The sequence below is a fragment of the Agelaius phoeniceus genome, chromosome 6, assembly GCF_051311805.1.
Source record: "Agelaius phoeniceus isolate bAgePho1 chromosome 6, bAgePho1.hap1, whole genome shotgun sequence".
NCBI classification, from domain to species: Eukaryota; Metazoa; Chordata; class Aves; order Passeriformes; family Icteridae; genus Agelaius; species Agelaius phoeniceus.
In genome coordinates this window covers 41,570,304-41,594,450 of record NC_135270.1, presented here as the reverse complement: position 1 = coordinate 41,594,450, position 24,147 = coordinate 41,570,304, and the positions used below count along the sequence as shown (strand labels likewise).

The following is a 24,147-nucleotide window of genomic DNA, read 5'->3' as shown; positions in this document are numbered from 1 at the left end:
TACGTTTCACAGCCAGCCAGTTTTTCAAATGTGGGAGCACATACGAATACAACCAGACAAAGTCTCCTGAGGGGATGGAGTGTACTCTCAGTAAACTCACCAAGAGCAAGTGCTGGGTCCTTCACTTTGGCCAAAACAATCCCATTCATCACTGCAAGCTGGGGGAAGGGTGGTTGGAAAACGGCCCAGAGGAAAAGGGCCTGGGGGTGCTGATCAACAGCAGCTGAACATGAGCCAGTGTGTGCCCAGTGGCATCATTGCTTGGATCAAGAATATTGTGGCCAGTTGAACCTGGGAAGGGGTCATTCCCCTGTACTTGGTGAGGTCACACCTCAAGTCCTAAGTTCAGTTCTGGGCCCCTCACTACAAAGGACACAGCTGGAGTGTGCCCAGAGAAGGGCAATGGAGCTGGGGAAGGGTCCAGAGCACAAGCCGTGTGAGGAGCAGCTGAGGAAGCTGGGGTTGTTTAGCCCAGAGGAAAGAAAGCTCAGAGAAGATCATATTGCTTTCTACAACTACCTAAAAGCAGGGTGTAGCCAGGTGGGGGTCAATCTCTTCTCCCAGTCAACTGGCAGAAGAATGAGAAGACAAAGTCCCATGCTGCACCAGGGGAGGTTCAGGCTGGATATCAGAAGGACTTTCTTCAAGGAAAGGGTTGTCAAACATTGGAATGAGCTGCCCAGGGAAGTGGTTAGAGAAACCTTCCCTGGAGGTAAAAAAGCTTTCAAAAATAGTGGCACATCTACAGAACGCACGTTCAAATCTCATGTCTGTACACCAAAGTGACTCACCTCTAAGTAACTCTGTGAATGCTAAAAACTGCTTTTCTACACGACTATAATAGTGGCTATAGAGTGTTTTAACATAGCTTTTAACCATGTATTCTGAAACATCTAAACACACATAGCCTGAAGAAAAGATTCCGTTTTTTATTTTGCATTCAGTGACACAGTATTAGATTACTAACTGCAAGACTATTATATAATTGTATGTAATAATCCAATTAATTTTAAATAATGTAACAACAAAAATAAATTTTAAATGTTCCCTTTTTAATTTTATGAACTTACACCAACATTAGCCAGTTGATTCTAGGTGGAGAAGCACTACGGACTAGGAAAGAAGTATGTAATATCATTTCCAAGAGACTTTATGCAATTTTTCCCAGCTCACAAATGTTACAGCTAGATTTTGCATAAAAGCTCCTGGCTCTCTGCTACATACCCGAACATCTACCCCTACCTGATGATTACACAAGGGGTAAAAAAAAGAAAAATGAAATTAGAAGAATCTCAAAATCCCTTCTTGTAGTGCATGTAAAGACAAATCATACTTCACTTGAAGACTCCTAGCAAGAATGCTCTATCTAATAGCTGTATCTAGTAAGATACAAAGGCTCAGAGGTCATAAATTGTCTCTGTACAATATTTTTCTTTCAGGTTTATCCCTTACTGATCACCCACACTTCAGTTAGTAAATCAGGAACCTATTGATTATTCACTGGCTCTGACTGACCCAGTGGTAAAAGTGTCATTTCAAGTGGCTGGTGCACTTTACAGGCACCATAAATCTGAAGGGAATCTCCAGGTGGTAAGTACCTTGGGAGAGAGAAGAGCAGAAGACTCCATTCATGGATGATAGTCCTCATTAAGGCCTGGACAGAAAGGATGCCTGAGGTATAACTTAAGAAATATGGAGATTTTTGGTAGATAGCACACTATTCAATGTAAATTTCTAATCTCTAGCTTGCATGAAGGTCTATATCATTGAAATAACAGAATTCATGAATCTCAGTTTAAAAGCAGACTCCTAGAAACACCACCACTAGGAAAATCAGGTCATGGATACGCACAGCACCCAACATAGCAGTGATAGGCTGAATTATAAAACATTAAAATATCACAAGTTGCAATGATGAATTAGTTCTCCTTCCAAAGCTGAATTTTAACAACTCTTCCGAACAGTTAAAAATTACTCTAAAGTAGACTAGAACAGGAAAGGCTGACAGAAAATGCATAATTGTGCATTGTCACAGCCTTCTGTGAAGAAGTTTGAGACCAGAACTTTGTAAGATGAAAGATCTGGGCCTAAATTTACAAAGTAAAATAGAACTTACACTGTCCTTACTAGTCTTCACTCTCTTCTGCTAGGCCTCCATGCTTTCTTCAATTTTGCATAAACAGTAATGAGAAAATAATTCCCTGGTTTCTTTTGGACTATGATAGGTTTATCATAAGAAAAAACCAAAGTTGCAGTGCTTAGTCACAGATGGATCTGCCAGGTGACCAGAGACTAACATGAAAACGTAGTTTACAATCTAGAGATAACAGAAATTCTAACCCTGGAAGAGAAAAAGGAGAACACACTTAGAGAAACAAATCAGGATCAAAAATGTGGCTGTTTTGTTGGCTGCAATATATTCAACTCACACAGCAGTCACTGCCAGGAGTTAGTGAATGAAAAATTACACAAATATAGGAAAAATGGCTTTCAACAATATGAAAAGTCTATAGTGTCTTTTTGACAGTGACAATATTTTTTGTAATGACAAACTAAAGGAATTATTCAGAAAATACTTTTTGTCTTTTGTTTTTAACATAGTACTTATGGTACCCAGATCTGCATGCAGATCATGCTGGAGAAAAAAACAGGCTTTGTTATGCAGAAAGATTAAATTCATGGTAGTCTCTAATGTGTCAGAAGTAATGCTTCCTTTCATTTCTTTTCCACATATTTATTCTATGACTTTATTTACATGATTTTTATTGATCTGTGCTTGCATACACAGGATTCCCATCTCACTTCTGCAGTTTGAGATGACCATGCACGGGAGCTTGCCACTATTTCACATCTACCACAGTATTTCAACAGAAAATTAGGATTGGCAATATAATCTGTGGGAGACAATACAGAGCACAAGCAGACACCATTCCACAAAGAATCTTACTGGACAGCATCAGGACCCTGAAAACTTCACTATCTGTGAAATCTAAATTGTAGCATGAAGTCCACCTTTGAAAATTCAGGGTAAAAACCAGCTCAATCTTGCAACAAAGGTCTCTGAAAGGGCCATACAGAACTAAATGTGACAACCTGTGGCCTTCTTGGAGGCAAGAGGCACACTGCACACTTGTGGGTGTATGCCTCTCACTGTCATCTCACACCATCCAGCTTGTCTGCTTACACTCTTTATTCTAACCCTATTCTCAGAAGAAGCAAGGCACGTGCATTATACAGTGAGAGGCAGTCATTAGTCTACTACTAGAAAAACAAGGGGTGTTATTATCCTCATGTTAAAGTGAATGTTAATAGAGACTGCCTTTTAACAAAGATACTGCTACTAAATCTCCACACAACCCAGCTGTTGCTGTTGTGATGCTTTATTCAGAGCAAACACAAGCCAAATGAAAGGCTCTTGCTCTAAGCCCTGAGGTGTGACCTGAGGCTGTTGATGGTGGCTTCACAAAATTAATAGTAAAAGCAGACTTCTTCCTCCTCTTTGACTACAGAGCCAGCTGGGCACCAGTCTAATCTGCACATAACATGTGTAAATCAATACAAGTCGCTCATCCTATCTGCATGCAAAGCTCCCACACGCACAAGTGGTTCTTGCTATCACATCCCAGTGTAGATATTCCTGATGCACAGCAGTCTCCTATGCCCTGCAGAGCCTCCTGGGAAGGCTTCTAGAGCACATTTTCAGATTCCAAAATCTCTAATAGGTCAGTTCACTTCTTCAATCATCCAAATCTCATAGATCTTCAACAGCAGCAGTCTGTTCCCCAAGTAAGCATTATAATGATGTGGCAATTTCATTCCTAAAAGTCTGCATGTGGCAAATGCAAGTGAATGCATTTTCTTCTTGTTTTCCATGTAAGCACTCTAAGCAGAGATGTGATCCCATATATTACATTCCCTATTTTCACACTGAATCACACTGTAACTGTGCCAGAAAGACTCCTACTGTTTGCCAGATCTGCTGAGTACATAGATTTGAAATAGCAAGTAAAACAAAAAAATTCTGAAGCCAAGGGGAATTTATCTTTCACTCCAGAGAATTAGGATTCATCAAAATGGGAATATTAGGCCCCAGTCAACTGAATGTGACACTAGGTTGATAGCTGCTGTTCATTGCATGCCTGTCAGAAGAATTCAGTTATATTCCCAACTGGAATATTAGCCAGGCTTTAGCAAAGGAAGACATGAAAACCTCCAGCTAAATGGAAAATGAGTAAAAAAAATAGAGAGAAAAGTTGCCTAGAATGAACTGGATACTGTCCTGCTCAAGTGGGAAAAGTATGAAATTGTGGACATCTGTTCACTCCTCTGGCTGCCTCAGAAAAGGCCTGACCTTGCAGGCAATCCCTGGATTTCCACATGCTCAGGGGTAAGAAGCAGAAATACCAAGATCTCTGTGTACAGACACAGAAGTGACAGAACAATATTTGTTTTCACAACAGTATTTCTAGAGCCAGAACTCGAATTTGAGACATTCAAGTCTGTTCAATTTAACAGCACCACTAAACCCAGAGTATGGGGGAACTGGCAGTAAATGAGGAGATCATGCATACCTTTACATCTTTATCCCATGTTCCAGGCAAGATGACAGCGTTGCTTCTAAATCAAATTAAACTCTAGATTTACAGTTAGTATTAACAGAGTACATGCAAAGCATTTCTTTATATGTGTTGTTCAAAGGTCTAATACAATTTTTCAAGTCTCCACCTTCAACATCTGCCTGCCATCCAAGGTCCACTTTTCCTGTGACCTCCAGTGGGAACATTTAATTGCTTTTTTTCTCATAATCCTATTTTCAAGGCTAGGCAAATAATAAATGGCATTAGGGACAATTTATCTTCTACCTTTCTCTCTTATTCTGCTTGCTATTCAAATTAAAGGGAACATTGGTTCTAGGCTCTTCTGAAACTCTTATCCTGCCTCAAAGGAATAGCATTCCATCAAACAACAACCTACAATATCATCTCAGCTACAGAATATTGAATAACCAACATCTAATAAAATATTCAGCTTCAGCCTATACAAAATCCTCTTAAGTAGAAGAAGCTCAACAACAAAATTCTGCTCAGACCGCTCCTCCCAGAGAGGCAAACGGGCAGAGGGGAAAGAGGGAAGGATCCCTTGAGTTGCCTGTCTAAGTCTCTACTTGCTTGCTTTTAGCAGTCTGCATCATGAAGTCGAAACCTTAACAGACAAGACATGATTAGCAAACGTTTTGTGCTCTTAAAGGAGAGTAATTATAGGCATGTGAAAAAAGAAGAGATCCCCGAGGTACTCTTCCTTGCATGCCTCCCGAGAGGCAGCCGGGCCATTAAAAATTCCATGATGAAGAGGAAAAACAGTCTGGGAACAGCCAGGAGGCAATACAGCAAATTAATACACCAGCCATCCCTTGGGAAGACTGCAAGAAAGCAGAAAACTCTCCTTGCTTCACAAAATAAAATTATACCACTAATGATAACAGTCACCACACACACAAAACTGCTTCTAATGATGGGTGTGAAATTCCCAGTGCTGTGCATACACTTTGAATGAAAGCTCTTCTCATCATAGACATAAATCAAGAAAGGTAGTGTACGATTTATACTGCCTTTCAAATAAGACTTCCCAAGGAACCTTCCACATGGGCTTGTCAGTGTCAAGGAAGAGGTTCCTTCACAATCCTCAGCTGCACTCAGTATTCTGGCCTTCAGCTCTGCTTAAACAAAAATACTGGGTTACCAGTATTCCAGATAAACTGCACCAAAATCTACCAGTGAGACAAAGAAAACAGTTCCATAGCAGAGAAAAGACTCCATTCTAAATATACTCCACTGGACACATTCTGTCATAGCAAAAACCAAGCAGAGAAAGGAGATTTTGCATGGCACAGCAGGCATGAGGTTGAAGAAACTGGATGGCCACAACATCAAGACCATTTCTTTTCCAATATATTTCATATTATTTGAGAGAATTTGCTTCCCACACACACGCACATCCCATTCTAACAAATTTCAGTGCAGAATTTCTCCAGGATGAGGTGGAAGCTGTTAGAAGCTTCCTGAAGCACAAACTACTGAAATTGATTCCAAACATGGCAAAAGCAGATGTTAACTGGGGCAATAGCTTATCTGAGCTTAGAGAGATCAGCTGAACCTCCTGTAAGAAAATGGACTACTAACAAGTATGCTTAGCATGTAAAGCTAAAGAAGAACTACTATTAAGATGTTTCTCTGAAGGAACAATCTCCTTCTGTGCCCTTAGCAGCATCTTTACATAAAGGAAGTTCCTTGTATCAAAGTGTTCAATCCTTCCCACATACGTGGGGCCACAAAACACATTCATTCTTTTCATATTTCTTTCTCCTATAAAGGTTCTTGAGCACATTTCACACTAAAATAGGAACTATTTTCTCAAATTCCAGGCATTTAAAAACACAATTGCATCTGGGATGGCACAATTTCTCTGTCAATTCAGTAACAATTCATCAGTGATTATGTTTGTCAGGACACCAGCCATCTGTTCATTAAAGGAGGGAACCAAGCATTTATATTAACTGGTTACCTAGGCTATACACTCAGAAAAGCCTAGCAAACACAATCCCTCAAGGTTTAGAAATCCCTTACAAAGAGCTTGGCTTTGCAAAGGGCCTTCACTGACCATCACAAAGGTAGAAATTTTTCCCAGTTTGAATTTGCAAACAGGATTTGTCCAGCTCACGTTTCTGGAAGTCAAACTTCTACAAAGCACCAATTAAAACACTGGAGACAAAAGAAAGGCTATCCTAGCTGAAAATTAAGAGACCATTCAATCTTCTTGCTTCCCAGGCAGAAAACATCCCCAGAGTGGGGCAAAAGCACAGAAAGGAATCAATTTGCTGATGCACAATCTTCTGAATTCCTTTCATTCTCATCCAGTTGAACATTTAAGAGCTGATTTCTTCCTCCCTCCCCTTTTCCAGCTTTAACATGCTGGCTACAGCAGCATGAGGTCATGGTGCGACATCGCAGAATTCCCTGCAGAAGCTAGTGGGAAGAGAGGCTTTGCTGGGTGGGTGCCAAGCTTCTGTTCAGACACATACAACCTTAGTACATTTTTCATGCTCTATTTGCTAATTAACAAGGGAAAGAAAGCCATGAAGCTAAAAGTCCAGACATTTCTTTAAGATTGGGCCCCTGGTACAAGTACATAAGCAGAATTATGTCCAAAGCAAGGCCTTCTCTACTTGCACAGGAAAAAGAGCTCAAGGGCACCTTACCTTTAGACACTCACCTGCAGCACAAAACCAGGAGTCACCTCTAAGGCCAACACTTGAATTTAATTTAAGATTAGTCAGCAGAAGGTGCCTGAACAGTATATTAACCCAAACTATGCAGACTTAAATATACCTAACATCTGGCCAAACCAGATCTAAGTTTCAGCTATTGCTACAGAGAGGTATCAAGCTTTAGAGGTCACCTCAGGTGAGTTCTTAATCTGCTCAGAGGGTCTATTTTAGATACCGAGGATAGCAAAATGCTTCAGCATGTCACCTACACCAGTTTGTCAGCATTTTCCCTCTCATCTTCTTCCAATGTTAATAGTGGGCAATGATACTATGTCCATTTGTACCTTTAAAACAGACTTACAGCAACTGATTGCACATTTCAAAACACATTGCAGTTATTTCTAAAGGAACAGTATGTTCTGCCTGTCTGTCATATACTGTTTCATATACTGTAAGCACTTAGTTCATTGAAATTCTCAAATAAAGTGCATTGCTACATTTTGTGCTAAGTTTGGATCTGGACTTCCCAGGGAAAAGTGTGCTAAGTTACAGATCCATTCCTGTTCAGATCACACAGTAGTACTGAAGACATCCAGGAGAGGGAAGTGAGACAACCCCAAGAAAGCAGAGCAAGGGAGTTACCTGGCAGTGCAGTGTGCTGGTGAGCATCTTCGGTGGGAAGCATCAGCAAGCACATCCAGAGAGTAGAGAGGAGATAATGGATTGAACTGGAAAGTCAAGAGATTTTTATTTAAGCAAAGCATTAAAAGAAATAGTGTCCAGATAAAGCTCCGCAGATCTGTTCCGTTCACACAGTGTAAGGAGACTTTCAGCTGTCCACATAGTAGAAGGAGACCTTTTGGGGCACCTCAACAGGTAAGACTAGATGAGAACAGACTCTCAGTTCAGACAAAAGGCTAGCACAAAGGGTGAAACAGCAAATCTCATAACCACCTTCTCACAACAGACAGCTTCAGCACACACCTCTTCCAACTTGCATTATTAAAAATGCTGGTTGATTAAGAGCATAAGTGCTCTATTGCTGCACGCCATGAGAAAAAAAATCTGCTTCTCTTTCAGAAAGCCTCTTGTCTACCTTCACATTGCAGAGAAAAAAGTCACTGTTATGAATTGTGCAAGCTCCTTTATCCCCAAGGGTTGTGTATATCACTGAAACAGACCTCTAGAAGACTCAGGTCCACCAGGTTAAGCTCACAATGAGCACCCAATTCATTCCATGGCAAGTGAGTTGCTCCTTCACTCTCCTCCAGCCTCACAAGCTGTCTTTGCAAACTGCTTGAAACAAATTTTTGAAACATGCATGGTCAGGCTACTCTAAGCTACTCCATTAGACATACACTAGACAAATCTTGAGGGCATCAAACCTGTGCAGGACAGTTTGTTGTACAAAATGCAATGGTCAGGATTTTTAATGGTCAGGACAGAAATGGAATAATCTGGTCAATCAATGCATGGAACAAACTTTACTCAATATGTAAACAGAAGCTTTAGACTGGTAGTTTCTCTGAGGGACCTGCTTTATACTTCCATTTATTATTTCCTCTTTATTTATAATTCACACCTCAAGCACAAAATTAATTTCCATCTGCTTTGCAAAGTGCTACACCAATCTCCTGAATGCTTTTCTTGTATTACTAGGATTACTGATGCATTTTTAATTAAGGAAAAAGGAACAATCCACACCTGTAGCTGGACTCCTCATACAAGCTGTCTGCAACTTCAGAACTCAGTACTAGGCCTTTACCCTCCACCTTCCTGAGAAAGAAGATGCACCACAAAGCTGCTGCTATCAGGGAGTTCCTCCTGAAGTGGGACTGCTTGGTTACTGTCAGTAACACTGCAACTGCACAGTAGGGAGAATCACCAGGAACCCTCTGTTACTGGAATGGCTGATTCAAGTTCATTTAAGAAAAACAAAAGTTACTTTTGGTCATTTTAAAGCTTATATAATTACTCTTATCTTTAGATAAGAGTATTATTACAACAATATGAAAGCAATCTGTAAAATGTTCTCACTAATGGAAAACATGCAATTGCACAAAGGTTTGAAAATTATTTCTTGCCATATATGCATTTTTAGTCACCTGAAAGGGAAAAAAATCAGTCCTACTGCTCACCAACCATAAAACAACTCATACAGGAATAGAAAGGAGTGTGCATGGCCAGGAGCACTGCTACAATATGACTGCTCAAACAGAAGAATGTTTTTTTTGCTCTTTGCTATCAAGAACCTGAGCTTTTATATCTTAAAGTGAAAAAAAATCTCCTATCACTGAAGCTTAGAAAGAGTTACTGGAGAATATAAAAGTGCACACACAAGAGTTTCAGTTACAAGAATGCCTATTTCTCTTGCTTATCACCTCTTACATTTTCCTGCTATTTAAGTACATTTTACAGCTATTTAACTACAAAATTTAAGCTCACCATTTTTTCCCTTCTCTGTGGATGAGACTATCAGGTAGAAATCTGAGCCAAACAAGGCAAAACAAAGCATTTAAAAAGAGAAAAAGGTTCCAATTCTTATGGAATTTTGAGAGGCCAAAGCTCCTCCTGTCAAGAGGCATTTTCCCTCCCACTCACTGTCAGAAAGGATGGCAAACACTAACCTGAAACAGGGAGATAAATAAAAGTACAAGCTGTGCTATTCAGTTTAAATAGTCGATACAACGCCCAGGAAATGGGTTGTGTTCAAAGTCCAGAAGACATCAGTTAACAAAATGAGAAGGGACAGGACTGCCTTACCTCAAGTACACAGGCCACAGTGTGTGAGAAATCAGAAGCCAGCACTCTCTTTCTAGAGAGAAGGGAACCAAGAAAATAAAAAAGGAAAGCAGAGTCTCCTTACCTGATGGCGGTCTCTCTTCCCCATGGATGGTAACCAAAAACTGGAAGGAGGCAGAGTTGAAAGGACAGGTGGGCACAATGCCAAGGAATGAACATGGGGGAGGAAAAAGGGATTTGGGAGGGTTTGGGATAAGAAAAGAAGGGGAAAGGAAGAACAAAGATGGAGAGAGAAGGAAAAAGATTAAACATCATCAGGAGTCATATTAAAAACAATGAATTTCATATCCAAGGAAGAAAATAAGGTATTAACAGCTGGTGAAGGCTGGACCCACTGCACTACAGTCAAGACATGCCATCCTTACCTACCCATTCCCCAGAACAGCATTAGACAGATGCCAAAGGATAAGCACCAAGACTATTTCCAGTGCTGAGTACAATTTAAATACACTAATTGTGGAAGGAGACATAACACCAAAGAAAGAAGAAGTAATTTCACAGCTGCCTTGTCAGCATCATTTCTGCAGTCTGGTTATGCGCCCATAGTACAGCTCCACAAAGAAGCATTTTAAAAAATGAACATATGGGGCTCAGTCTTCTCTTAATGTCCAAAAGATCTGCAGTTACTGGAATGGCACATTATAAGGGAGGATGAAAAAAAAAGCTGACTGTAAAAAAAGAGCATTTGAGTAGCATCCACACACTGGGGCAACCTTATATAAACATATATATATAACAAAGGGGAAGTCAGCAATTACAAGTAAGAAAACAGAGAAGCTATCAGTAGAATACTGTCTCCCATTCCACAGGTTATGCTTAATTGTCCACCCAGTTCTTCATGTTCTTCACCCCCTGAAAGGGAAGAGGATCCTGTAGCTCTTCTTCCCTTCCCAAAGTTCTATATAACAACAGTTAAGGGCCTTACTCTTTCTGGCGTGGATCACTAACAATGTGACCTAGCCTCTCGGTGCCCAGAGTGCTCATGGAGGTCTCCTGAAACACAAAGACAGGCAAAAGGTTGCAAACCCTCACACAGTGAGCAGAAAATAGCTTGCTGCTGCCAGTAAAAACAGATATTACTCCCCTGGGGCACATCCTTTCCTTACCAGCCCACTCTCAGCTAAACATGTTCACTCCTTCCTTTTAGAACTTCACCTGAGATGATTTAACTAATTAGAATAGCAGAAAATAATTCAATTTTATTTATGAGGCTTGTTTTTTATTTTTAGTGATGATATTTGCTTGCAGAGGGGCACACCATAAACTGAACTAGAGCAAAGTATGCAGCACAAGGATGCATGAGAGCGGGGGAGACAGCTGGAAAATGCTTCTTTCCATGTTACTGGGGTCAGTTGGGCTACAAACAGGCTGAGATAGGACACTACACTGTTCTATTAACAGTGGAGATCCACCAACCAGCAATTAATAAATTAAGGAGTAAAAGCATGATGCTTTTGCCATTTCTGAAAACAGCAGTTCAGCAGCAGGACCTCCAGCAACTGAAGAAAAGGCAGGTCCTAGGAGAAAGGACTTGCTCTGGGAGCATGTTGCTTCCTGCAAGATGCTAACCTGTGTATGTGCTCAATGCTGGCATACACGTACATGCACCAGCTGTTCACATCTGCATAGCAACTGCCTCCAAGAAAGAAGTATGCTTTTCAGCAAGGGGCTGAAGATGAGGGCAAAAGTCATCCACAGGTAAGATTTGTGCCAGGTATATAGGCAAAACACACTCAAAGTTTGGGGGCAGCTGTAGCAGCAGGGGTGAAAGATGGGCTATTTGTTACAGCTATTTGTTACAGGAAAATTATTAACCTAAAGTGCTATAATGTTTAAATTTACAGTTTATTACTGTGTAAATTACAAGCCGTACTTTTGGTAATTAGCAACTCGCTGCCGGGGAGCTCTGAATGAAACTCATTATTTATGATTACAATTTCGAGAGAGATGGGGAAGGGGGATCGGTGACCTCCACTGCAAATGACAAAGATCCCTTTAAGGTGATGAAGATGAATTAAACAAGTAAATATTATCCTTCTCATTTGGATCATTAGAGGTGTGCCGCCAGGCCCAGTCACTTGCAGGTGGCCTCAGGAACCCTGCGTAAAGTCAGTTTCTTGCCAGCTGAGGATTCATATTTTGAATGCCGGTTACAATTAAGCAAGGTGAGTGGAAGAAAGAAGGGGCAGACAAGGATCTTTCAAGTATGACTGAACAGAAGGCAGCTGTCGCACTCCTCCAGACTCCAAGCCCCCCTAACACAACCTTGTTAGCAGACTACAGCCAGCCAGCTCAGAACTTATGCCAATGTTTTCAAAAGCACAGAGGAAATCACAATAAAAAGAAAAGCCAAACACAGCCAACACCTTCCTTCTCAGAACCATCTTTTATAACAAACAGCAGTGCTCAATATTCCATGATGCAGACCCAACCAGGTGTACCCCTCTCTTTTTGACAGACATCCGCAAAGTAGACAGACATCTGCAAAGTATTGTTTGTTCTATTAGAAAAAGGTCTGATATGTTGTTTGGTGTATGCCCTAATATATTAAAACTGGTCAACAGCTTTGGGCAGCTTTGTCTGCATTTACTGCATATACCTTTTTACTCTCCTCTCTTCCCACTAAAAATGCAACTGCTAAAACCACCTTCCTTTGCTGCCATTCATATCAGTCTTCTTCCCTATATAAAATTTGGCCTTCCTTCACCTTTGAGACACCTCTCTGCCCTTGAAGTCTCAGATGAGCATGCGCAAGTCTCATGCCATCATCATTTTCCCCTATATTCTGTCTAAATCTTCTTGATATTTATGCTCCCTGACATTCTTCTTCAGGCCTCCTTTCATACTGCTTTCAGCGCTGATCAGCTGCCTTTGCCACTCCAAATGTGCCTTAAAATCCACTTAGTCACTCAATCATCTTCTGACAGTCAAAGCAGTTAAACAAATCAAACAACACATGAAACAAAAAACTTACAGGACCATTCTGCAGAAAACAATTTACGTGGTATCTTAGAATAGTACTTCAGGGCTGACCAGAATTTGAAATACAAAATGATCATCTTTCAAAAGGTCATACCTTGCCAACCAGCCTCCTCCGACCTTTACGGAGACAACGGGCAGCAGCTCCTGGAAGGCGATTCAGGCGAGCATGAAATCCTGAAAACCAAATACAGAAAAACTGAGCAATGAACATAGAAGATTCTTCCTGACAAAGCCACCAGGAAAACTCCTTAGTTCAGTAATCAAATCAGATCGTCTGTCTCTTGTTTTTCAGTTTCGAAGATGTAGATATGCCAGTTTATTCACAAATCAAATAAAGTCCTTATATTTAAAAAAAGGAAGACTGCCAATGGGCAGCTGGTATGACTATTTCAGTAAACTGGCCAATAGTGCAGCTTTTTCTTAACTGGATCTTAAAAAAAAAAAACTAACAGATCACCAATACCAGTTTAAATGCAACACCTATGAAAAGAATCTACTCTTGCCATCATATCACAAGTTCTCAAATACAATTCCTTTGGACCTCACCTCTCTGAGCTGGCTGTGAGGGCAAAAGGAAGGTGGAAACAGAGAGCTTGTCCAGGCCTGAGTCAATCCTCTCCACTTCAGATCGGTGATCCGCTCCCCACTTGGAAAGAAGGTTCGGGACAGTGAATCCTGGAACACACTCTCCTTCATAAAACCAATCACTTTGCTCATCATCTCCTAAAGAAATAGGATGGAATTAGCCACAAATAACATCAAGGTACCCTGGGACAGTTCCTCAAAATACTACAAGTAGGCATATCTGAATGTGAAACAGTTGAAGTCTCATTAAGAATTCATTCTTGGAGAGCCTTATATTTGTATTCTGTTTCAATGATCTTCAGTAACTATGGGGCCTCACTAAACACTTTAAACTATCCAACTCATCAGTCTCCAGAATTTCCCTATAGAACAAAGCCTCTTTATAGACCTGCCTAGGGCATGTTTAGCACTCTGTACCTACTGCATCTCATCAACCTTAGTTCAATGTTGTGTGATGTCTTATGCAGAACTCTTTCTCTGAAGTAATTACTGCGACACCGGTAGAGGCCAATCATTTGGCACATGTTATAGGCTGTCACAGGAGAAGTTTCACAAGAGAAGACCAGGCTCACAGAGTAAGCAAAAGAAACATACTGATGAGAAAGACCCCTAGTCTCCTAAGACAGCAGCTAAGACAAAAACACGTAATTATCAGAAATGGTCACTCTGAGTGTAAGTACTAACCATGATGTGAGTTGCTCTCAATCAACTTCTTAGAATCTCTAAGAACTACAAACCCTTTGGAAAACTAAGGCAGCAGCAACAGAAGTCACGACCAAAGTCTCCATGGAGCTGGGTTGCTGTAGTTAATGCAGTTGCAATCTAAAACTGAACTGCATCAGACACTGTTCATAGTAAATGTGTCTGGCCAGAAATTCCCTGAGACCAGTAGCACATGAGCAGCGTACGAAAAAAAAGCAGGAGAGCAAAGAACCTGATACATGTAGCATTTCAGTAGCCCAACTCACAAATAGTCCCATGTAATTACAAAGTCTTTCATCTTGCCTTAAAAAACTAACACACCTACCTTAGGGAAAATTCTCATTTGCCTACCACTAAGCCTCAACTCAAGCATCCCCACTAACTCTCCTTTCCTCATTGACTTACATTATTCCTGACCGAAGTCCATTATGCCTACTCACACGTCTTGCTGGGAAAAAAAATAAAAAAGAAAGAAAAAAAGAAAAAAAAGAATACAAGAAAGTAAAAAAAAAAACTCATCCTAATAAGAATGCTGCAATCTTGCACATAACAGAAGAAGCAACACACAAAACCAACTCTGATCAGCAACAGGGAGGACAGCCAGAACACTTTATCCCAAAGTCTGACATCGTTTTTTCTGCCATGCACCAAGTTGACCTACCAGTTTTATCTTAAAGTATAAAAATCCCATCTCCACTTCATAGCAAATTAAAACTAAGTAATGTTAAATAGTTATTCTAAGAGATCTTAATTTGTGCAAAACTACTCCTAGAAATTTGGGCATAGTGCCCTGTCTACCTCAAATCACTGTTTCCACAAGACAAACTTTAACCATCAGCATCATATGCTAATATTCAGTCATTTTCACTGTGAGAGATCCCAATGCATGTAACAAATATAAAACCAAAAAAACCCACCTTACAATCAAATTATGAACTAGGATCATTCTCTGCTCACTGAAGTGTGCTGGTATGTGCAGTTGAAAAGATGATTTATTTAATTAGCAACAGCACAAATTTTACATGATGCAACCTCAAAATAAGGAGGGAAAAACCCTGCATTTATTTAAGAATGCTGCCAGATTAAGTTTCCCATTGTTCAGCCTGTAATTGTGCTGGAAAACTATTTATAAGGTGATGATCTGTGACAAAAAAAAATTTGCATTCTCTCCATCTTACTGTCATAGAAAGCTGTTGTTTTACTATTTACTTTATGACTAAGAATCGTTAAGAAAACAAAGGAAAAAGAGATATTTTTTATTTAGTCTGAAAGTGCAACAATATTTTTAACCCTTTTAACGTAACTGTAATCTAAAACATCTTGGCCAGAAAGCTATCACAGTATCAACTCTTTGAACAGAGAGAGACCTGATGACAAGGATGCCAAACCTCTTCTCTTACCAAGACAGGGAAGGCTGTAATTGGACTTTATTAATTCATCTAAGTCATATTTCTACATGTTCCTGCATATTGAGCATCCTACTTCCAGTAGCAGCCCCTGTCTAAAACAGGGTACAAAATCAGGGCAAGTATATAGGGCAAGCATATAGACAAGTATATATATACACTATCCAGTCTCCATCAATCTTGTCTCAGGTGATGAAGTAAAACACTTCAGTCACCACTCTGCTTTGTCATCTAATATACAAGGGCTCACTAATTTCAGCTCCCCCTGAACAATTATCAATAAAAAGAGAGGGCAAAAGATTCTACTTTTCTCTTGTCTTTGAAGAACCAGAGTCTAGAAACAGTTATTTTTCAGCAACAGTCAAAGCTGATATTTGAAATCCCTACTCTTAAGCAAAGTATTATACTCCCCTAAGATCACAGACTGGTCCTACAGCCTAAAATACGATCAGAAAACCCATAAGCATGTTTGCTATCATTGTGCTGCTTCACACAGGTACCCAGGCCATTAACAAGCTAGTGGAAGCAGTTTATCCTATTGAGCGACTGGTGCTACTTCCTTTAGCACTCATATATTCCCAGAAGAGATCTCATCCAAATCTTAGCTTGTGAAATATGACAGAATCAGAGTGCACAGAATTGCAGGTCTCTAGGGTGACATTCCACATGCTCCAAATGTAACAGTCCTCAATGCCAGCGCATCTACTACAACATATTTCACACTTCTGCCCTATCCCCTATCAACTGAACACTGTGCCGTGGTTGATAAAACCAGATTGCACTTCACACTCAAAACTCCTAAGATACCATTTCTACAACAGACATAGAAAATACAACGTTCAACTAATGCCCAAAAGAGCAAGGAAGGAATACATATTTAAAGAAATGAGACCTATCACATATCACCATCATCTTCTCAGCACAGTCTATTAGGTAACTTGTCAGCATTAAGTAATTTTTTTTTCCCATCTTCTCTTCCTTCTCCTTCTCTTCTCATAGAAAAAACAACTAACAGATTTCAGGTGCTAATGGTATGTAGACAACCATTAAAACACCTACAGAAACAAATCATAAGCTGTGCTTTTTTATTATGAAGAGCTCTCAAATTCCTCTTGTATGTCTGTGCCTTTCCACAATAATAGCTTCTTATATTGCAAATATTATGGATCTGATACACAAAGTATTTCATCAGAGAAAGTGTAGTGTTAAGAAAATCATACATTTGTAACCCTCATCTCATTGGTTAACTTCTAGCTGCTCCCTGCCACTGGTTTTTCCTCACACAATTCCCTCTCTGTCTCTCTTCAAACATAGATCTTTCTTTGCACTTGTAAAGAAAGTAAGGAACTCCCTAGCAGCACATGAGGAAAATCACAGGACACCTGTTACCTTGGCGGCCTTCATCATTGGTAAAGAGGCCAGTATCACTGCTGCTGCAAACACTGCTGGTTTCACTGGAACAAAAACAGAGAAAAAAACATGGTTACAATTGCAATAGGCATAATACAAAAACCACTCTACTACATCTTACTAGCTTCTCCAAGACCAAAATGTTTTACATGTCTCACAAAAACTGAATTTCAGATACATGACTGGCTCTAGAACAAAATGTAACTGCTTTCTTTCTGTTAAAACTTATCAATGCTGCATCACTTGAAAAGGAGTAGAATCCTGTATCTAGTTTAGTTCTAAGTTATCAAGAAGTAATTAATAAAATGGCATTTGCCTCAGGTATTAGAATTAACCTAACTATGGCATCATGTGGAATACTCACCAGGAAATTAAATGCAGTTAAAAACACTGTCCTTGGGTCACGTAACTGAAAACCCTCCTAAGTTTTCTATTTCAGATTCCTTTTCCTCAAAAATGTTACACTATCACACAGCCTCCCCCCCACCAACTTTTATTTTATGTGAAGTAAAGAGCAGCTGTGACATTTACAAATCTCCAGCTAAATACCTTAGCACAGCATGACTTGATCCTGCTGAATGCAACCTTGTCATAGCATTTTGCATTGCTTTGCATTTCCTGAAGCAGTTAGAGAATATTTAATTCTTGAACAAAAGAACAGGGCTAGAAAATAATGTGTAGAAAGCTATTAATTGACTTGCAAAGCTAGACAAATATTTATAGCAGAAGTACCTGCTCATGTCAGTCCCAAGCATCTGAAGGCTTTAACGCTGACTTGAACTCATTCCTCGGACACTTCAGGCAGTACCTTCTCTGATTTAGCTGAGAGATACCAGGACAAGCAGAAACTACTTACTGCCTACTCCCCGAGCACTAAGACCTTAGATGTGAACCCCAGGTGTAAGTCAGCACTAGAATCAGTCTCCAATCAGGGAATGCTGTTTGAAAGTATCTCTGGATGCCACTCTTCCAGGGAAACTTGATCATCCTAGAGATCATACCAGAAATCCCTGATTTACAAGGCTGAATAATGAGGGACCACAAAATACCTCACTCCAAAGAACTGCAGGCACAGAATAAAACTCTATTTTGAGAGCATATTGTTGGTCTTAGAAAACACACTCTAAAGTACAGCCAAGTCAACTCATCATGCTGGATATCTAAAATTCTGCATCTTCATCATTGTATAAAGGCCATTTATACTTAAAGGATGAGCAATCTATACAGCATGCAAGTTAATATCAAATTCCAAATTAATCCATTACTAAGCCGGGCCATGCATTCATCCTCCCACATATACACCACAGCAATTAAGGTCAAGGACTGAGAACCAAGAATTAATTGTTTCATCCCAAGCTCTCCTACCACCTAACTGTATGACCCTGGGCCAATCCCTTGGCATGCCTGCTTTCCCTTTTGATAGCTTGGATAAACAATCCTCACAAGCTGCAGATGTGAGGACCGAGTAACTGCTTCATAAGGTTTTTAGCATCCTCAGAGGAAAGGTGCCTGAGAAAGGAAAAAGCATCCAGGTCATATTAACTGTACTTTATAAGCATCCTGTTGCACTGAAAGCTCTTTAGTTCCTTACAGATAAGCATCACTGCCAGTGCTTTACAGGCAAACTTTTAGGGATTTCACCCTCTTCACTACCCCTTTTACACTGCAGGGCTGAACATGAACTAGACTCCTATGCAGGCCTTTCTGTAGGTCCAGTAAGCACTGATTAATGACCTCCACTTGCAAAGGAGGCTACTTACCTTAACCATGAAATAATGAATGCTATTGATCCGACAAGCTACTGCTATAGAATGTTATTGATCACCCAATCTTTGGTTAAAATGGTCCTCATTTAGCAATTTCACTGTCGCAAACACCTGAAGCAAAGCATGCTTATAATTAAATAGTTTGGGGGAGTTAAACTGAGAGGTGATGGACAGAGATCTCAGGTTTCCCCCATTTATTCTTTTGCCTGAGCTATTGTTTGTGTCAGGAGGGATATTGATTTTCTATAAAAATAAGAAAACAAGAGGCACGGAGGGGCTGCAGAAGGTCAGGCTGGGCTGGAAAAGGAGGGGAAGCGGAACACTCTGTCTTTGTCACTTGCCTTCCAAGATAGGATTTTTTTTTTTTTTTTTTTTTTTTTAAATGGAGAGACTGGCCTCCAATTCATCAGCTTAGCCAGACTCATGAATGCAACTGCAGACTGTCATCAAAGCAGCTCCCTTCCAAAGGGTAAAGCAACTTAACTGCACATTCAGGATGAGCGATGGTCACATTCTCAGGCCAGAACATTGTACTGGTTTTGGCTGGCACAGAGTTAAATTTTTCTCATAGCAGCACTTTGGTTCTATGTTTTGGATTTGTGATCAGTGTTGATAACACAGGGATGTTTTAGTTATTGCTGAGCAGTGCTTACACAGTGCCAAAGCTTTCTCACACTGCCCTGCCAGTGAGCAGGATGGAGGTGCACAAGAAGATGGGAGGTACACAGGCTGGACAACTGATCCTGGCTGACCACACTGATATCCTACATCATATAATGTCATGCTTAGCAATAAAAGCTGGGAAAAAGAAGAATAAAACAAGGGACATTTGGAGTTGTGGTGTTTATCTTCCCAAATAATGTTACAAATAATGGAGTTCTGCATTCCTGGAGATGGCTGAACACCTGCCTGCTGATAGGAAATAGTGAATTCCTTATTTTGCTTTGCTTGCGCACTATAGCTTTTGCTTTACCTACTAAATCAATTTTACCTAAAGCTGAAGAGTTTTTTCACTTTTAGTCTTCCATTTTTCTCCCTCATCCCTGCAGGGGAGTGAGTGGGTGGCTTTATGGAGCTGAGCTGCCTATGCAGGTTAAACCACGACAAATACATCAGCATTAAGCCAGTGAAATCTCACAGCATTGGTGGGTCAGTAGAATCCCAAGTTTGATAAAGTCACAGAGTTTTGGTTCTTGAAAACAGATGAGACCAACTGCATATTTTTTCCCAAGTAAACACACTACTCAAAGTGATTTTTAGACAGCTCTTGTAATATGGTTTGTTCTGCCCTCAAACCAAACCCAGTACATTCTGGAAGTACCCAGTTTAGATCAACAAGAGAAAAAACTTCAGCACTCAATATATAATTTGCCTTTGTTTTATTATGGCTGCAGGGAATCTCAAAAGATTTAGGGACAGAAAGGCATATTACTTCTAACAGTCTTAGCAGCTAATTGTCACCTTTGCACAAATATACAAATGACTGCTTAAATTAAAACTTGTTTCCTTTGTTGTTTCCACAGTTATTTATAGATTAGGCATTGGGTCATGTCATTACCCAATTCAGAACCATCATCATTTCCTTACTGTGTTCCTGCACATCCATCCTTCTCTCAATTTATGTTCATCTTTTGCTGTGTTTCGCAAACAATTTCAAAGATTTCATTATATGTACACTTGGATCACAATACTGTAGCTCATCTTCCTCCAGGAAAGGACTGGGCATAGTCCCACAAGCAAACTAGAAAAGAACCCTTTTCCTTGTTAAGAACCCATATCCAAGACTTTTTCAGTGAATGGGAGTTTATCAACTGAATAAACAGGTCTTTGACCTGACTTAGGATAGGAAGCCTTGTAGAAAGCAGAGAAAATACAGGATATTTCAGCATTTACAGATTCATTCCTACATAACAAACCAAGAAATTGTCAGTATTGGAGGAAAAATAAGATTAAAAAAAAAAAATCCATTCTGAATACAGAACTTAGTTTGCCTGAAAACCCATTTCATTTTGTCACGCTCCATATTGTTAGAGGAGTGAACAGTAGTGGAACCAGTTCAGTATGAAAGTTTTGTAAATCACCAGATCACCACAGATTGCTTACAAGTCCCACAAGCAGCATCAGTCACCTTTCATCCCATCAGCTTGTGATGACAACCACACCATTTGCTCTCTCAGGCATCCAATTTTCTTCTTCTTTCCTCAGGATATGCCCTTGTCATACATCTGCGAAAAGTACTTCCCTTACTGTGCCAGAAAAAACAGCTAGAGCACAGTGGGAGTGAGGCAAACACAGCCAGTTTCACAGCAAAGGGCTATATTTAGAGCAGCAGAGACCAAAGCATGATCCTTCAATGCTGTGAGGGATACTCTGCAGTGAAGAGGGCTGTATATATTACTCCCTCCAACTGTGGCCCTCCCTAGTGAGTCACAGCACAGATCACACATGTGGTGTTGGAGAGGTCAAATATTCCAAGCACTAGCTTTCCAGAGAGAATCCCAAGGATTTGGCAGCAGATGGTAAGTGTCATTTGATGCATATACTTGCACAATAATTAGTCTGAGAGCAAGGGACAACTGAGACAGAACAAAGCCATCTCCCAGCATGGTCTTCAAGTAACAGTCTGGACATAGCTCTTTATTTACTCTTTCCAAGGCTGGCACAAATAAAGGCTGGATGAAAGCCTGCTGGTTTAAGTTCAAGTCTGACATGATGGAACAGACTCTGACTGGTGTTAAAAAAACCAACTCAAGGAACACTGTCCATCACTGCCACATCTAGTAAGGATATCTCTCAGTCCATCACCACTGACATGCACTATTCAGGAGCTACTTAGCACACTTCTTTTCCTGGACTACTAGCAAACAGCTCTAAGAAGATAAAACTACTTTAACAACTAGCAACAAAAGGTTTCCATCCACAAGTTTCTTGTAAAGCCCCACCTCACACCTACTTTTTAGGAACAACAGTCACTCTTAAAAGAAAAAAGTGACCACTCTGTAAGAGTTACATGCTACAAATCACAACTGACCCAGTAAAAATGCAATAGTGGCTCCCTGGACCACAGTGAGGACTTACTATAACCTAAGCTTTTCACAGGGTCCCAGAAAATAGCACTGAGAAGTCTGCAATTCCAGCTATTATCCACAAAGCCATAATAATGAAGTGCCACCTGTCCACTCTGACAAACTGCAGGAGCTAGACTGTCACAACACTTAATTGAACCTCAACATATGAACAATCATACTGTATCAAAGAGTTAGACTTTCCAAATCCACTCTCCTCTGATAGTGACTACTATAGTGCTTGAGAAAAGAACATGAGAACGTGACAAACAGATTTCTCTCTGTGTTCCTCTACCTTTTAGAAGTCAGCAGTTTAAGGACTTCCTGAGTGGAATCTTTCATCTGGGCTGTAATGTTTAACAGTCCCTGATATGCCTATGCTCCACATTTCCCTTTTGAACATATTTAAATTTTGACCTCTAAAATGTCCTGCAGTAGAGAGTTCCAGACCTCAGGCTTCATGAAAAAGAATACTTTTTGTTTGTTTTAAATGTCTCCTCAATGTCTGCTGTTCTTACACAATGATAATTAGAAAATCAGTGATTACATGTGCTTTTTGTATGCCATTCATTAAGAAATTTCCTCCATTTAATTCTCAGCAGCTGCCTCTTTTCTAACCTGAAAAATCTCTTCCAACAGAAGCAGTTTTATGATCCTAAACCTTAGACAGAGAGCATAAAAGTCACAGTTGGAGAAAAAAATTCCCAAGGGCAACGCAAATTTAGACCATGACATTTACATGTCTTATTTTAATCCCCTGTATGTGATTCTGCCACAAATTCATCTAAGTTCTCCAAAACTGGACACCAAGACATCAGACTCCACTGTTTGCACAGGCTTATCCTGTAAGTAACATAAGTTGCCCTCAACTTCTTCATCCTCTCACCACATTCTCCCATAGCTAGGCTTTAACGATCAGATCAAGAGCAGAAATGTAGAACTGCAAGGAAGGTTAGACTGAGGTTCACACAGAACCTGCACAGAGGGCCAGCAGTAATGATGGGAGATCTGATCTGTTATCTACCACTACTTAAATGCTGAAAATAAGAAACGGAGATCAGCTTGTACCAATCACGCAACACAAGTGTCAGTTGAGGGTTTACTCCCAGAACCACAGGCCACAAGCATGCTGCAAGGCCACTGACATTTCAGAGGACTCTTTGTGTAACAGGAGCCAGAACCTATCAGCTTGCCAACTTCTCAAGGAAGCATTCTGGGTCATCATACAATACTGACAGGAAAGACTTTGAAAAAATCCACATTTTAGAAGCAGCTGAGATATTTCTCATCTTCACAAAAAGAGCAGCATTGAATAATTTTAAGAACTTCAAAAAGCAAGGCACAGCATTTACAAGCAGCTGCAAGCAAGGCAGCCATCTGACTAGCACAGGGAAGAAACTGAGATCTCACCATTCCGACATGTTTTCATCTGAACCCTGTTTCTGATCATCGGCTTCACACTCCATCCGCTCCTTCCTTCCTCCGTTGCTGAGGAAGGGCCTGTTCTCTCCTGACTCGCAAAGGCCATGACTGGATGATGTCCAAGGGGCATTCTCTTTCCAGCGTGAAAGACGCTGTTTCTTGGCTGACTTGAACCTGCAGCCCCTCTCATAGTTCCACTCTGACACCCTGAGCTTTTGCTGGAGACTGGCAGCCACCTCTGATGTCACACGTTTGACTTTCCGTCGGCGCCTGAGAGGTCGGCAGGGCGCATTCTCTGTAAATGAGTCTGACTCATGCCACAAGTGTTGCTTGCTCCTCAGGGTGGCACTAAGAGCTGGATGCCGTTTGACCACTGCCATGTCATCAGAGTCACTGAAATTAGCTGTCAGCACCTCACGGCAATCCTTGACAGCTTCGTCCAGGCTCGACTCTGAGGCCTCGCTGTAGCAGCAGGCATGTTCTGCCTGATGTGTGAAGTCTGAGCGTCGCTTACGACCCCGTCTCTTGCGAAGCTGACGCCGCTGCTGCCGTGGGCTTAGCGCCATCTCTTCCCATAGCTCATCCAGTTTGTTTTGCTCTGAAGTCTGCTCTAAAGCTGAGGCCAAGTCATGCACCAGTTCATCCATTGGCAATGCCTACTAAAAATGACAATAATTAGCACCAGACATAAATACTGCTACCAACACATCTCTGGACTGTAGTATGCTATACCCTTTGTAACA

General features: G+C 40.6%; 2 protein-coding genes across 15 annotated transcripts in view; one reads left to right on the top strand and one right to left on the bottom strand.

The window, feature by feature from the left end:
• Positions 1-24,147, top strand: part of LOC143694378 (uncharacterized) — a 470,045-nt gene that overhangs the window by 294,964 nt on the left and 150,934 nt on the right. The gene's annotated exons all lie outside the window — the stretch shown is intronic.
• Positions 1-24,147, bottom strand: part of GPATCH2L (G-patch domain containing 2 like) — an 84,542-nt gene that overhangs the window by 17,600 nt on the left and 42,795 nt on the right. For 8 of the 14 annotated variants that reach the window (XR_008534553.2, XR_008534552.2, XM_077180510.1 and 5 more), the window contains 7 exons: positions 23,393-24,063; positions 17,131-17,195; positions 13,595-13,771; positions 13,143-13,222; positions 10,992-11,059; positions 10,131-10,170; positions 7,907-7,992 (listed from right to left, as the gene is read on the bottom strand). Coding sequence is in view for 12 of the 14 variants with exons in the window: in XM_077180510.1 (XP_077036625.1) it covers positions 7,907-7,992; positions 10,131-10,170; positions 10,992-11,059; positions 13,143-13,222; positions 13,595-13,771; positions 17,131-17,195; positions 23,393-24,051 (1,175 nt within the window). In the remaining 2 variants the exon portion in view is untranslated. The remainder of the gene's footprint in view (positions 1-7,906; positions 7,993-10,130; positions 10,171-10,991; positions 11,060-13,142; positions 13,223-13,594; positions 13,772-17,130; positions 17,196-23,392; positions 24,064-24,147) is intronic. The other 6 variants (XM_077180511.1, XM_054635955.2, XM_077180509.1 and 3 more) reach the window with 2 other exon arrangements.